The following is a 15,717-nucleotide window of genomic DNA, read 5'->3' as shown; positions in this document are numbered from 1 at the left end:
GCTTTGTGAGACTGTGCTTTATTCTGCTGGAAGTAGTTATTGGAAGATAGGTGTGTTGTGGTCATAAAGGGATGGACATTATCAGCAACAATACACAGGTAGGTTATGGCGCTAAGGTGCCTGAAGTCTGTCAAAAAAATACATTACCTCCCCAACATTATATCTCAATATCTTTGAAACATTGATTTGAAAAAATAAAATAAAATAAAATAAAATAAAATAAATGTGCCACACCATTGGTGTGTTGCATCAGAAACCAGGACTCATAAGATCAAGTAATGTTGTTCCAGTCTTCGATTATCCAATTTCTGGCGATCCTGTGAGAACCGTAGCCTCAGTTTTCTGTTCTCAGCTGACAGGAGTGGCACCTGGTGTGGTCTTCTGCTGCTGTAGTGTAAATGCTTCAAAGTTCAATGCGTTGTGTGTTTCAATGTGTTTTAGAGATGCTCCTATGCATACCTTGGTTGTAATGAGTTTAAATCAATTTGATTTATATAGGCAAGGCAAGGCAAGTTTATTTGTATAGCACAATTCAACAACAAGGTGATTCAAAGTGCTTTACAGAGACATTAGAAACAAAAACAAATAAAAAGCATGATTTAAAATTGATTTAGCACCAAATTACAACAACAGTTGCCTCAAGGCACTTTATATTTTAAGGTGAAAACCTTAGAGTAATAGAGAGAAAACCACAAGAATGAAACAACCCCCTTTGAGCAAGCACTTGGTGACAGTGGGAAGGAAAACCGCCCTTTTAACAGGAAGAAGCCTCCAGCTGAATCAGGCTCAGGGAAGGGCAGACATCTGCAGAGACCGGTTGGGGATCAGGGTAGCGAGACAAGATTTGAAGACAGTTGATTTAAGCTTTGCAACACTCCATCCTGTTGGAAGCAGCCATCAGAAGACAGGCACACTGTGATCATAAGGGGATGGACATATTCAGCAACAATAATCAGTGACTCAGCTTCACTGTCCTGCATTTAGCTGACAGAGCTAGCACCTGGTGTGGTCTTCTGCTCCTGTAGCCCATCTGCTTCAGGGTGCAATATTTTATGTGCTCTTCTGCATTCACAGGTTGCAATGAGTGGTTATTTAAGTTATCCGTTACTTTCCTATCAGCTTTAAACAGTCTCATAGATTCACACATATTATAGCTCATAGAAAATCAGCACACATATAGTTGTCTATGCAAGCATGTTCGACAAAGTAAACATGCATCACTTTTATATATTAGTAGTAAAGTTTGGCAAAAAGGGAGCCAAATCAAGCACATTGTGTACATTGTTTCACACGCCTCTTATGGCCATAAAGGGACATTCATGTTGCACCTGATTTACGCTCCTGTGTCTTGTTTTGATTTTACTCTTGCTATAAGATCAGGTAAACATGATTATTAGTTTTGCAGCAGGCAGTTCTACATGCAAAGCTTTACCTCACATGGAAAAAAAATCTTTGGCTGAAAGCATGTTGTGAGGAAAATTGAATTTGTCATGTCCTGCTGTAGGCTTCAACCCCTCCACAGAAAATGTACTGTATGTCTGATCATCTCTCTTTCTGACATTTTGGCACTGTGTGTTTGTCTAGCCCATCCATTATTCTGCTTAATGCATTCTGGCCTGTGAAGTAACTCTGGCTCTTGGATGGACTTTGCCTTGTCACAATAAAATATGAGCTGTCTCTCTAGCTCAGATGGCTTTCGGGGGATGCCGGAAGAAGAATGAGATATGGACACAAAAAGGCTGATACGTTAGAGTTCTGACTTCATTGATTTAAAGAAGCACAGGTGACACCATGATCATTCAAACCAGCTATTTCCCTGTAACAGCAGCATATTCTTTATAAAGAGGGACAGAGGGAACATTTTAACTGATTAAATGTGGAGTTTGGTTTGGGCTGCACACACTTCAGAGAACACAGTGTTCCTGGTTTTGTTTATGGCAGCTGTCAAAGACCGAACACGGGAGCAGTCACAGATAACTCTGCGACTCTGTCACACGCTTCAGTTTTGCTTGTTTATGAGCCCACATGAAGAAACTCATTTGATCTGCCAAATGCTGAAGACATCAAAAACTTCGTGCACATGAGAAGACTGCGCTTGTTTGTGAGTTCATGTGTGCTGTTCTTTTGTTTAGATTTGACATGAGCTTTTAAGAAGTTTTTGAGACTTCTACATCATGAGTATGATCCCCCCAAACCCCCCTCCCCAAACAAACAAACAAGCAAAATAAATAAATACTTTGTAAAATGCATATTTAAGTGATAAGTTACAAAAAAAAGTTAAATGTAGCAAATACGATAACTAATATGCTTCCAGGCTACTTTTCCAGTAGCCTTGAAACATGTACATAGAAAGAATAGTTTAGCTGACCTGAGAAGGTTTGAACACTGGACTTCCTTTAAAGTGATGGATAGGCTGTGAGGCACAAATCCAAAGCAATGCATAAATACATAAAATGAATAAGTCATCATCAAAATGAAAACTGCATTTCAAGCTTCTAGAAAAGTGTATGGATAAACCAATGAAATATCTCCTCAGTAGCCAAAAAAGTGAGTGAATTGCTAAGATGCTAATAATAACTCAACAGCTGAGTGTAATTAGTGGGAGTAAATGTTCCTATCTATAAATAAATATCTAATAAATAAGCAAACAAATAAATAAACAAACAGTTCGTTTCCAAGTTTATTTGTAATAATTTCCATTTTTCAAATAATGTGAGCAAAATTCTGTGTAAAGTGAGTCCAAATGAACCCAGTGGTTTTAGCAATGAGCTATTTAAGTCCATCTGAGAAGTCTGTGGGAGTACCTCTCTGAGAATCTGACTGGTTTATTCTAATATTACATAAACTATTCCTGGTTCCTTCTGCATGCACACAAAGGCAAAGAGAATGAAAGTACAGAATCTGCCTGTGGAACAGAGTGGAAACTGTACAGATGAACTGGGAATGGAGGGATATGAAATGCCTGGAGCTAGTCTCCACAGCCACACAGTGGCACCCTTGGTTACAGGCCCATGGTGACAGGACCTCAAAGGTACAGCGGTATCCCTCAACGGCTGCCTGTTTAGAACACAGCTTGCCTCAAGAGTCACCCTTCCTGACAACACATGTGTGCGCGCACATGCAGGCATGCATGTACACATTTTCACCCACACACACTCCTTTTCTGCAAAATAAGGGAGATGGAGAAGGTGTGAGGAGAACAGAAGCGGGGTGAGCTACACTGTTAGTGCATTTTTGTACAGTGCTCATATTTCTCTAAAATACAATATCTAATTGATTTAACAGTCCAGCCTCCCTTTCCCCCTCCTTTGTAGTTAATAAATGATCTACTGCTGCTTTATAACAATAAAAACTTCACTGGAGTAAAGACTCTGAAACATCCCTCCGACTGTTAGAAACTGTGGCAGGAATCACAGAATATATAGAAAACGATCATGACACATTGCTTATGGTAATGATGATATAATGATACAGTCATTAAAAGATAGTTGATACATTTTAACACTGTCATGCTTAAATATCTGTACAGCTATAAAAGAACCCCAAAACACCCCAAATAGGCAAAAAAGAAGGAATTATGTATTTATTCACTGTAATGCATCAGTGAATAAATACACAACTCCTTACTTACTCTAACTTGTCAGAGTAAGTAAAGAGTTACTCTGTGTCCCACAGTTTCAACTGTTTTTTTTTCTTTGGTCCTCACTGTTAACATCCCTCCACTTCATAAACTTGACAAATGCCACCGCCAGGAGTCATAAAGTCTGCGCTCTGATCAGTCAGACTGGCGAGGGAGTCCATTTAGAGTGCCTACATGTATTATTAAAAATAATGGATACCCATGTATCAGTAATGCATTGCAGATGGAAGCGATAGGCTATATTGCCATATCAATATTTTGGCCCACGCTTACTTAGAAGTGTTGACAGTTATTAATAAAGTTTTGATGAAAATAACTTTTTTTTCCAGATGTTGCGCAATTTAAAAAAAAAATCTATTTTAAAAAAAATTTATTTTAAAAAAGTCTAATTAAGAAGCACTTGTACCCATGCTGCCTCAAATTTATACACTGAAGACAAAGCAGGAGTTGTATTCATATTTTTGTGGGTTATTATTAATTGGCTGCTTGCTTACCTTGTTCACGCCGTGTTAGTGTAGCATGCAGCATATAAGCCACCAAGAGGTGTCTCGTAACTTAAGCCAGAAGGCATTCATGCGACGCTGAGAAGATTAGAACAGATCAGTGAATAGAGGGCGCCGCCTCGTGGCCAAAGTGGAAACTTATGCACTCCTCTGCTACAGTGCAGGGTGCAGTGGAAATATGAGAGCTCCCCTAAACGTTTTCCCTGTTGCCTTTGCAGGACAAAAGAAGTGAGAGAGCTAAATAATATTCTCTTGTTCAATAGCACCTTATTTACACATTATTTAATCACATTTCAATGTTCTTCCTGGTCAGTTTGATGCCATATTTGGCTCATTTTCTTCAACCCCCCTCACGGCCAGTTTAATGGCTAACCTAATATTAACATGGTTGCATGATAATGTTTCGGTCTGAGTTCTTTGTAGTTTCAATGTTTTTTAAGATCAGGTGGTTTTCCTTCATCTAATGAGTCTAATTATATGTTTTGAATGTGTGGACGGTTTAGGCAAGTCTTTAAAATGAGACACATAAGTCAGCGTTTATTTAGATTCTCAGTAAAAACGGGATCATCTGGTGGATTATATTTGTTGACAAATCACTCAGTGTGTGCATTTCTCTAAAGGCGTAGAATGAATAGCTGCCTGAGGGCATCTACTGAATCTATCACCTGTTGAGGCAGATGACAAACTCTTTTCGGTAGCTCTTCCATTAAACTCTTCTCAAAGCTTCAAAAGTGCAGGAAAAATAACTGGAATGTCCCCACCAACCTCTCTTTGGGAGATATTTTAGGACTATGTGAGGAGCTGGTGAGGAGGCAGAGCCTTAATGACACCTGTAACCCAAACCACGTTCTGTAAATACAAAGAGTATGAGCTGATGCCCTCAGGGTAAAATTCACAGTGTGCTGTTTACACTGAACCAAACTGTAAACAGAACAGGGCTATTTTTTTCTTTACCGGTAACACTGTTTAAAAGTAGAAGATTAGTGTGTGTGTGTGTGTGTGTGTGTGTGTGTGTGTGTGTGTGTGTGTGTGTGTGTGTGTGTGTGTGTGTGTGTGTGAAGGTTGTTTTTTTTATGTTACCTCCAATATATATTATCCTGACCCCATAATTGAGGGCTACACCATAATAGTCCATGCAGCAGCTTGGCAGCATGTCTTTATGGATACATAGATCGGTGTTATGAAGGAGCTTCGGTGAAAATATATTTTATGTTACCTTTCTTCAGAGCTTGTCTTTTAAAGGACATCAGTAAGCCGATTTGTCTGCTCAGCTGCTTCCCATTTTTTTTCCAACTGAGGCCTGTCCAAAAAAAAAAAACCTCCAAAAAACACACAGCTTACAGCAGATAACAACGGATAGCCTGTGGCGTGGTTATAATAAAAACGGATGAAAGGGCAGGATATGCAAAGCCACGCAGTAAAAGCCTATTCATGACACGATAAAAGTGCCCCAACAACTGGTTGGACAGGCTTGTCCCTCTCCTGTGATGTCATCCAATAGACAAGCGGCTGGCGGCTGCGATGCGCACGTATGCAGTCCACTGCCTCGACGCATTACAACGAACCGCACTTGACAGCTTTCCAGGTTAGAGGGGGGGAAACAGACTTGCTGAATTTCCACAAGCCAGCCGTCATCCGCATCCACCCGAGGTACAGTTCCCCCCCCCCCCCCCTTTCTTCCCACAGCACACCCTACACACACACTCTCTCTCATATCATGCATCATATGGTTGGATTAATGCTGTTCCTGTTCTAACGCACAGATGACAGCGTAACCAGGGCGCTGAGCTGCTGAGATACCAAAACACAGCCGCTTTGTTGAATCGGATCTGCTGTGACTGGACATGAATTCGGCGGAACAGACGGTTACATGGTTGATTACGCTCGGGGTGCTGGAATCGCCAAAGAAGACCATCTCAGATCCCGAGGCATTTCTGCAGACCTCCCTGAAGGATGGGGTGGTCTTGTGTAGACTCCTGGAGCGGCTCAGCCCGGGGTCCACGGAGAAGGTAGGGAAATAGCCGACACTCACTCCCCGCTCTCCTCCGCATCCCCAACCGCCCGCCCGCGTCGGCGTGTCTCCGCGTTGCCCAGCACAGGGAAACCGACGCGGTTTGTTGTCTGGCCTCTCTTTCTGCCTACTGATCCATGAGGAAATTTCTTTTGTAGGTCACGGCAGCCCGTGTTATTGTCTGCGATGGAAGTACTATGGTTGCGCGTATGTCAGCGTGTAAAAAGAGGAGAAAAAGGGAGGGGGAAAATACAGGTCGATGTCTGTACCACCCAATAATAATCTGCTCTCAATAACGTAACACTACAGCAAAATGAAGACTGATCATTCTTTGGGAGCTGTTAGATGCTTTAGAGGCTTTCAAATAAAGGCCTCGACATATGCTTTTAATGCAGCTCTAACCACTCAGCAGATCTTTGCTATCGTTGAAAGAACCCGTTTTATTTTCTCTTTAATCCCGGCGGATGCGGCTTGTATGTCAGTGTATTTTGATAGTGCACGCCGATTGATCCGCCGGGGATGAGGGGCTTTCTGTACACAGACCATTGCTATAAGAGTGGGCCGCCATTGACTGCAAAGGCGCATAGACAGCGATAGACCCTCTCCCTTTTTAAAGAAACAGCGCAGTGTTTGTGTCTGTCAGCTTACCAGCAGCGTCTGCTGGTTTCAGCAACAACCTGAAGGAGGCCATTTGTTTTCCTCAAAAGAGGATGTGCTGCCGGAGGCTATACCTGCACCCTCACAACAACAAATTTGCCTGCCAATGCCCAAATGGGTTTTTCCATTTTCCTCCCTTAAAATGACAAATATCACTCTGGGGTGGAGGTTATGTTTGATCATCAAGCATGCAGGAGAACATCTGAGGGTGGCTAAAAGACAGCCTCCCCCTTTTCTTTTCTTTTCTTTTTTTTATTTATAGGCTACCTATCCTTATATGGTGATGGGTGGAATCCTGTGTGGGCAAATAATGTCTCAATAATGTTAAATCTACTTCTGTCACAATAATAATGTTCTTTATTTTCATTTAAGTTTTTTTTTTGTGTGTGTGTAAAGGCTTGCAGTGATAAAGTAATCACTTATGTGGCCACAGGTATGCCAGCATATGAATAATGTGCAAGCACCACATAGAGTAATGAGCTTTATTCATATTAATAGAAGGAAAACAAAAAACAAAACCAGATAAAAATATGTATTTTCTCTCTCTCGGGCTAATTCTTAACTGCTTTCAGATCCAATGAGCCGAAACTGTAAATGAATAGAAATATTATTATTATTATTATCATTATTGTTATTACGTTTTTTTTAAACCAAAACATGCACCAACCAAATAATGACATATTAGCCAAGTGTGATGAAGGAATTTTTAATACAGTGTGTCTGCTAAATTATTATGATTAATATACACTATCCAAGGAACAATTTTTATTTGAAAAACAACTAAAACTATGAAATGAAGATACTTTATCTATCTACCTATCTGTCTTGACATGTTTACATTTTTTTAATAAGTAGGGTGTCTCTCTGTGACCACAAATTCAGGCTGACCAATCACTATCATTCTGGGCTGCACTGTACAGTATGGCCATGCCAAAATCGGAAGATGTGTGGCACAGCTGGACCATATGTCAGTCGTGATAGCTACCTAAAAAGCCGAAGATGTGAACAGGAGATAGCCCTTTCCATGTGTTGCAGCCCGTGCTAACATTTTACGAGGCCCAAGAGAAAAACAAGATACATTTTGCTCATTAACAGTTCAAGTCACACTAGCTGCACAGAACAAAGGCATGGGGGGCACCATAGTGGATTTAAACTTAATTTAAATTCATGCAGTGACTCCCCATTGATACACCTGTTTCCTTATTTTATGCTTGTGACCAGGTGTGTCTGCATTGCTCTGCCATCACAAGTGAAATTTCCATTTGGTGCTAATAAATCTTGAAGCGTGGCCAAGAGAGAAAAGTTACTACACTCACAGGCCGTTTATAGGAACCCCTTGCTAGAGTCATATTGGCCTCCCGTTCACCTTCAGAACTGGCTTAATTCTTCTTGGTACAGATTCATCAAGGTGCTGGAAACATTCCTCAGAGATTTTTGTCCATATTGACATGAACTCGAGACATATTTGCAACAGATCCGTGCATATGTTGTGACCCTACCATCTGAACGTCACAACAAACGCCGAGCCTCATCAGACCAAACGTTCTATATTTAGTGAGCTCATGTGAACTGGCACCTGAAGTGGTTTTCTGCTCCTGTAGCCCATTTACCTGAAGGTACACTGTCTGGTGCATTCAGAGATGCTGTTCTGCATACCTTGGTTGTAACAAGAGTTATTTGTGTTACTGTTGTCTTCCCAACAGTTTGAAGCAGTCTGTGCATTCTCCTCTGACCTCTGGCACCAACATGATATTTTCTCCCAGAGAACTGCCACTCACTGGATATTTTCTCTGTTTTTCTGTCCTTTCTCTGTAAACGTTAGAGATGGTTGTGTGGGAAAATCCCAGTAGATCAACAGTTTGTGAAATACTCCGAATAGACCAGCTCCTGTGGCACCAGCTAGTGTTCCCCATTTAAAGTTGCTTAGATCATCTTTCTTTCCCATTCTCATATACAGATTAAACTTCGGCAGGTCCTCCTGACTATGTTTACACCCTTAAGGCACTAAATTGCTGCCATGTGATTGGCTAATTAAATATTTGCAAAACAACCAGTGGACTTAATAAAGTGGCCAGATGTGCCACTAGATACACACTAGATACAGCTGCAGCCTATTACAGTATGTTTCACAGAGGGATTTCCCTCCTTAGTCTACTGTGTTTTTACAGCACATATCAGGGCTTTATACTAGTACCAACCATCAAGCATTAACTGCCCCCACAAAACAGCTGATTTGAAAAAAAAAGTCACCTCAGAAAATTACAGTTTCCAACATAAACAAGCTTCCTGTGAAGAAGCATATTACAAAACTAATGAGAAGTGTTTGATGTTGTGAGTTTTTTCGTGTGGAACCTTCACTCATATACCAGATCCTTGAACTGGTACTCACCTTGAATACTCTGTCATTTTACATTTGACATTTTTACATATATTGATAAACTTAGCAGAAAGGTAAAATATAAAGTTTGGTCAATGATTTATTTGTTGTAACAATGCTCCTTAGCAATAAGTCTTACACCTCTGGAAGGCCTGTTTATTTCCCCTTAAATGGTGCGAAATTTATAAGAAAAATGCTTTTGTGAGTTGAGAGGCAGAGTTGAGTATGTAGCGTATTTTGCTACTGACTCTTGTTTTGAGCTTCTGGCATTGCAGGTACCGACAATCAGGTGCCTGATTGTCAGTACCTGTGAGCATGGACCCTGCTACAGCGGTCAGTTGCCGTCTCCTCCAAGCATACCACATTTGACTGATCTTGATAGGGCCTGTGCCAAAGGGCAACTTCAACCTAATGTTTCACCAAACCAAGGTGCAGCATTATTTGGAGTGAATCTTACTACCATTTCCAAACTGACTTCCATATAACAGGGGATGTCAGAGACAGGCTACCAAATGGGTATCCCAAGAAGATGACACCACATGAAGACCGTTTTCTCAACCTGTCAGCACCTAGGAACCACAGGCAGTCTTCTACAGATTTGAAGTCTAGGTTTGCAGGACAATATGGCCGACGACTCGCTATCTAGACAATTTCTGGTCTCATAGAGCTGCTGGGAAGCCTGCCTTTCACTGTCAGGCTCATTTGCGCTTTTGTTTGCAACATGTGCACTGGAACCTGGATGCCGAAGAACGTTATGTTCAGCGATGTGTTCATATTCTGCTTTCAGCATTTGGATTATTGGCTCAAAATGTGGAGAAGATATGGAGAACGCTATGCTGATTGATGCACCAATAGGGTAACAGCTTTTGGTGTATGCAGTGTGATTGTGAAGGCGGGCATCTCCCTCACTGGAAAAACAAGGTTTCCTTTGAAATTGCCTCCAGGTCACTGGAGAGAGCTTGAGATGAGATTCTGCAACCAGTAGCAATCCCACATCCCCACAGTCTGAGGCCAAACTCTATCCTCCAAGATGACATTGCTCACTCCCACAGAGTGATGTATATCAGACACTACTTCAAGAATTTGCGAGTGGAGAGGATGGAATAGCCCCTGTGGGATCAGCCTGGATGTGCTGCTCCTGCCAGAGTGACCAACACAACCACACTGGCTGACTTGTGACAAATGCTGGTCGAAGGCTGGGACGCCATTCCACAGCAGTTCTTCCACATGCTACTGGAGCTCCTGTTTGTTAAATGAATAAATTGTTAAACTGCCAACACGTGTTGTTTTTATTAGACTTCAATCATCCAGACCAATAAACAACACCAAACAAGATCCAATAGCAGAATAAGCTGTTTGGCACTGGCAGAGGGGATCTGGCGAGGGCAACAACACACTCAACTCTGCTGCTCAAACCGCAAATACATTTTCCCCACAATTATGGCAACATTTAAGCAAAATAAACAAGCAAATGTCCTTAATTTTTGTGCTAAGTTCATTCATATTTCTCTGCAAGTCAAATAAAAAGAAACGGCAGTACAGGAATGCTGCAGATATGTTTGACCAAGAACGACTGCTAAGCTTGATTTCATCTATAAAATGTACTAATCAGTAGGCTAAAATAGAATTTATTTGATTAATTCTATGTATTTTTTTGTTAGTAGATTGAACTTTATCATCATGAAGATGATCATGTTTTGAATATTTTACTGATTCAACATAATTTTGCAGTCCTTTGGATAAAATCATATTTTTGCTTACCGACACCGCCCACTATTTTTGCCTTATTTTATTCTTCTTCTTTACGAATTTAAATGGGACAGGAATAAAAACCAGTGCACTCACATGCTAAAGCAACATCAGAAGTTGGTGGGGTGGGGAAGACGGGGAAGGGGGGCATCCCTATTTGTCTACGTCATTTCCCTCGACCCAGCGCTGCACTCTCTTCCACTTCCCCGCTGAGAGGGGGGGTTGTGTTCAGCCTCCCGGAGTGTCAGGCCCGGTCAGTGCTCACACACGGGAGACAGTAGAATGCGCGTCGTAGAAGAAGAAGGAGAAGAAGATAGATTTTTAAGGCAATGAAAGCCGCACGCAACCGCAGTGAGAGAGGCGAGCGTGAACTGGAAGTTTAACTCCTGACCAGCGTTTCCGTTTTTTCAGGTTTACCAAGAACCGAAGAACGACGGCGAGTGCCTGAGCAACATAAAAGAGTTTCTGAAGGGCTGCACGGCTTTCCGCGTCGAGGTGAGTACCCTCTCGGATTTATTTTAGGTGTGCGTAGAGGGGATTGCAATCACTTAACCACGTAGAGAAGCTGTATGAAACGTAGAGTTTGCATGTTCAGGAGGAGACAATGGACAATGCGTCCATGGAGTGGAGGGACGGAGCCCCTGACAGAGAGGGAGGAGGAGTGAATTAGCAAGCGAGAACAATCACCCATCGCTCGGCTGAGAGCTTTGTTTTTTGTTTTTTTGTTTACCGTAAGGTGGATGCATGTGCAGTATTTTAGCCACTTCGGTGGGCTCTGATTGATACTGTGGAAATATCCACGTTCCTCACGCGCAGTCTCAGGAACGTGTTGTGTTTACGCTGTCTGATTAATCCAGATAGCTTTGTCCTCGGGCTCATGCGTGGCTTTACCCTCACCACCATTTCACACTGGCCACCCTATAAACATGTCTCTGAGAACAAGTCACTGAGGCTGGGGATGGTTATGTAAGCCAGTCTTGTCCCAACATGGTTATTAACGCGTTATAATAATAACAATAATAAGGTGTAAAGTCTTAACATGTCCCCGGATTAAGCACCTCACTCCTGGGCCCGTGTAGAAATATCTGGATAATTTTGTATAATTTCCAACCCCACTCTTCTGCAAATTAAGGACAGAGTGCTGTTTATGGCTGAGTATCAGCTGGGGCATAGAGGGGTCATTGAACCGTCCCACTCTGACAATGCAAGTCAGTGTTCCTCAGCATTGCTTCTCCCTGGTGAGTCTTCCAGCTACAGAACAAGAGGAGGAGCTGGGGGAAAAGCACTGTCAATTTGAGTGTGTGAAACATGCCATTTTAGTAGTAACAGACGAATGAAATGCAAGTAAAGCAAGCTGAGTGCATGCATGGCTTTATTGGTAAAGACCTTTGCTTTGGCTGACTGCAGGGACAGGTCCTGACAGCAGTGCTGAGCAAGGATCTGTGTTTCTTTCTCGTATAGTCCTCATCCTATCTCCTCTTTTGTGTCAGGCTGTTACTTTACCTGAGGATGAACCACTCACAAATACCACTTTTTTCTTTCTTTTTTTTAAAGGATGTTCAATCCTCGTGTGCACATGTGTGATCAGCTGTTTGCAAATTGTTTTTGAGTGAACTGTAGAGAGCAGGATTACAGTAATTTGGGACATGGGAGTCCTACTGCTCACCAGCTGCAGGGCAAAGATGGATGTTATCCAGAGCACTGCTGGCTCGGACCCCGGGTAACTGGTCCGATGGTAGATTAGAGCAGTGGGCGCTTGCATGTTAAAGACGGGGGGGGCACTGTGCTTTTGCAGTTCTGGCCGACCTCTTTTAAATAGAGTTAAGCTGGACACTTGGCTGAGTGGGGACATCCCAGATTTGCTGCGGTCCCATGTGTGGTTGAAATATCTCACCAGGAACGATGTCGTTTCGATCTGATTGTTAATAATTCTGCTTAGATGCTTGCGACCACGTCTGATATTTGGACGCCTGCTGTTACTTATCCATCAACATTAATGCCTTTGACCACAGGAAGAGGAATCATTGGAGTTCCCATAACCCCTGTGGTCCCTCAGAAAGAGCAAACTTATCCCATCTAGCTACCCCGATAAAACTAAAAGTTCCATATTCCTACAGAAGTGATGATATCCCAAATAGAATCTGGAAAAGGCAAAGCGTTTAGGATTTAGCGTTTTATGTATCCGTGCCATCAAACTGCAATCTTGGTACCAGCTTTTTGAGTGCTTGCCACAGAGATGAGCTCAAGATGCAGCTTTCCTGGAGTCCAGCATGGTTTATTTAAGGTTTCCAGAATATCAGTGTGCTTCGGCTTCAGCTTTGTTCTGTTTAATGTCACTTGGTTGAAAGCTGAAGAGACAAATGTTTTTTATTTGAATTCGTCTTGTTCTTGTGCCACATTAAAGAAAATCAATAGGTTTTTGTCTTTTTAAGCAAGAAATTGTAAAGCAAACGCTGAAAATCAGACTTGTTAGCCTGGTCTTTATTTTCAGTGGATTTCTGTGTTGTGTCAGCTGTCTGAGGGTCTAAGCAGAACCTTGGCAATACGGCCCTTTAATGATGCTATAGAGGAGGAAATACAGTTAGTACAGCTCTCATTACCCCTCTGGCCCCACTGGAATAGTAACACTATGCCAACCCGGAGACTAATAACAAATCCACCTGTCTACACCAAGTGGCAACCCCCTGGGCTGAAAAATGAAACCGGTGAAGTGGCAAAAATTCCTCAAATGACCACTGAAGGGTGTTGAAAAAAGAAAGTTATAGACTCCCATGTTGAGACACCCATTTATAGCAGAAATAAACATGTTTAAGACCAGCTACAAAAAAGTTTTATGTCCCTATAACTGATGTCTTAAAAGCTTGCATTAATAGGGGTGTTACAGCTGCTACCTGTCTGCTAGGATTTGCCAAAACCAATTCATATCAGTGAACTGAACTTAATTGTATTTGTGTTGTTGGTGGCATTAGGAGTAAATGCTACCATTTTATAAGTTACTCAGCACCAGGTATCTCTCAAACAGTCTATGGTTGCTAGTGTTGGCCACAGACTGAATATAAGTGATGGACACAGTGTTTGGGTCTGAAACATGAAGACAAAGTGCGAGGGCTTTAAACCTGGATCCTCTGCAGTGGCCGACTGGGTGACTCTGGTTAGTTCTACAGTTAAACAACCCTTAGATCCATTGATCTGCGATCTCTGCAAACACTTTCCTGATGACATCATGGGTTCGATTGCTAATCTTACTTCTTAGGACAAACGTGATGATGATTTCGTAAACTGTTGTTCCCATTAGAGTCAGAATTGATCATGCAGTCTTACTCAGACTGGGCAGGGATAGCTCAGTAGGTAGAGTGGTGGCCCCATGATCGGAAGGTCGGGGGTTCGACTCCACTGAACGGCTACCCTGAGGTACCCCTGAGCAAGGTACCCCTGAGCAAGGTACCGTCCCTACACACTGCTCCCCGGGCGCTGCACTGGTGGCTGCCCACTGCTTCACTGGGTGAATGGGTTAAATGCAGAGGAACTATTTCCCTATGGGGACTAACACGCACACTTTACACTTTACTTTTTTTTTTTTACTTTTACTCAGACAGCTCCACTCCTCGTTTGTGATGTCTGGTTTCAAAACACCAATTGGGTAACACTCTCCAGTCAAGGCATCAAAATGGGTGAAGTTACAGTGGCTTTGCTCATCTTTTATATACAGTCTGTAGGCTACGCTGATCTGATAAGTTGATTTCGGTTTTATTGTTAAAAATTATCTAACAGTTTTAAGGCACTAAAAGCGAGTGAGATCTTTAAAAAAGGCATGTATCGTGCTATTTAAAGCCTTCAATTTGCTGTAAGCACCATGAATCTGCAAGGCTAAAGTAGCTAATAAGATTTTAAAAACTCTTGTTGGCCTGTAAGCTTGACTTTTTTGTCAGGGGCCTTTTGTCCTGAGTACAGTCTTCATGAACTCAAACACATGATCAGCTGGATTGAGATCAGCTGACTGACTTGGCCAGTGAAGAGTTGTTTGTTGCTGTTTTGCCAAACAGGAAACTGCTTAGCTGCCTTGCCTGTAAGTTTACAGCATCTCTAACGCTGTCCGCCTAATATGAGCGCTTTTGTTTCAGAGTTTTGTTTCGGTGTTGATTTGTTTTCAGTATAATCTACTCGACTCATCCTTCAGTCTCATATTACCCGTAGTATATATGGACCAGGTTGTTCTATCATCCTGTGCAGATAACTGCTCATTTCCTCAGCTGTGACGGTGTGAGAGCAAGTGTATCACTGCTGTAGCGTGCTGAGTCACAGAAGGGTGTTGGACCATTGTTTCAGCCTGCGGGGATCATTACCTGGCTATGATGCTGAGGCTCAGCAGACAAGTCGGAGCTCGTCACGTTAGTCATGTTAATGATCGCCGTGCAAAAATCTTTAATATACATAACTCGTCATGTTTCACCGTGAAGCAAAAGCTGTTGTTTAAACTGAAGAAGAAATCTTAAGGGTCTAAAACTGAATCTTAAGATGTTAGAGAAGTGGCAGCGAGTCTTGTAGCTTTTAATCACAAGCACACAAACACCTACATACTCTATGTTCCACACCACTCACTCAAACAGTCATCCACATTTTCCCTGAGGACATGTCTACAATCAGAGCGGAAGATGAAAGAGACTTGTATCTCACAGTCGCTCATCCTCTGTGCTACCGAAGCGAGAGTAACTAATCACTTGGAGGCACTGCACAGGAAGAGATAGCCTAAGTCATCAACAGAGATACAGTCACATACTAG

At 42.2% G+C, this 15,717-nt stretch overlaps 1 protein-coding gene across 2 annotated transcripts in view; it reads left to right on the top strand.

Moving 5' to 3' along the window:
* Positions 1 to 5,502: 5,502 nt before the first annotated feature.
* arhgef7a (Rho guanine nucleotide exchange factor (GEF) 7a) overlaps positions 5,503 to 15,717 on the top strand; it is a 35,957-nt gene continuing 25,742 nt past the window's right edge. The window contains exons 1-3 of one of the 2 annotated variants that reach the window (XM_026144494.1): positions 5,503 to 5,793; positions 5,907 to 6,152; positions 11,349 to 11,432. In XM_026144494.1, the coding sequence (XP_026000279.1) occupies positions 5,988 to 6,152; positions 11,349 to 11,432 (249 nt within the window). In that variant the 5' untranslated portion in view covers positions 5,503 to 5,793; positions 5,907 to 5,987. The remainder of the gene's footprint in view (positions 5,794 to 5,906; positions 6,153 to 11,348; positions 11,433 to 15,717) is intronic. The other variant, XM_026144493.1, reaches the window with a different exon arrangement.

Source organism: Astatotilapia calliptera, chromosome 16 (assembly GCF_900246225.1).
Source record: "Astatotilapia calliptera chromosome 16, fAstCal1.2, whole genome shotgun sequence".
NCBI classification, from domain to species: domain Eukaryota; kingdom Metazoa; phylum Chordata; class Actinopteri; order Cichliformes; family Cichlidae; genus Astatotilapia; species Astatotilapia calliptera.
This window is presented reverse-complemented; position numbering and strand designations above follow the sequence as displayed.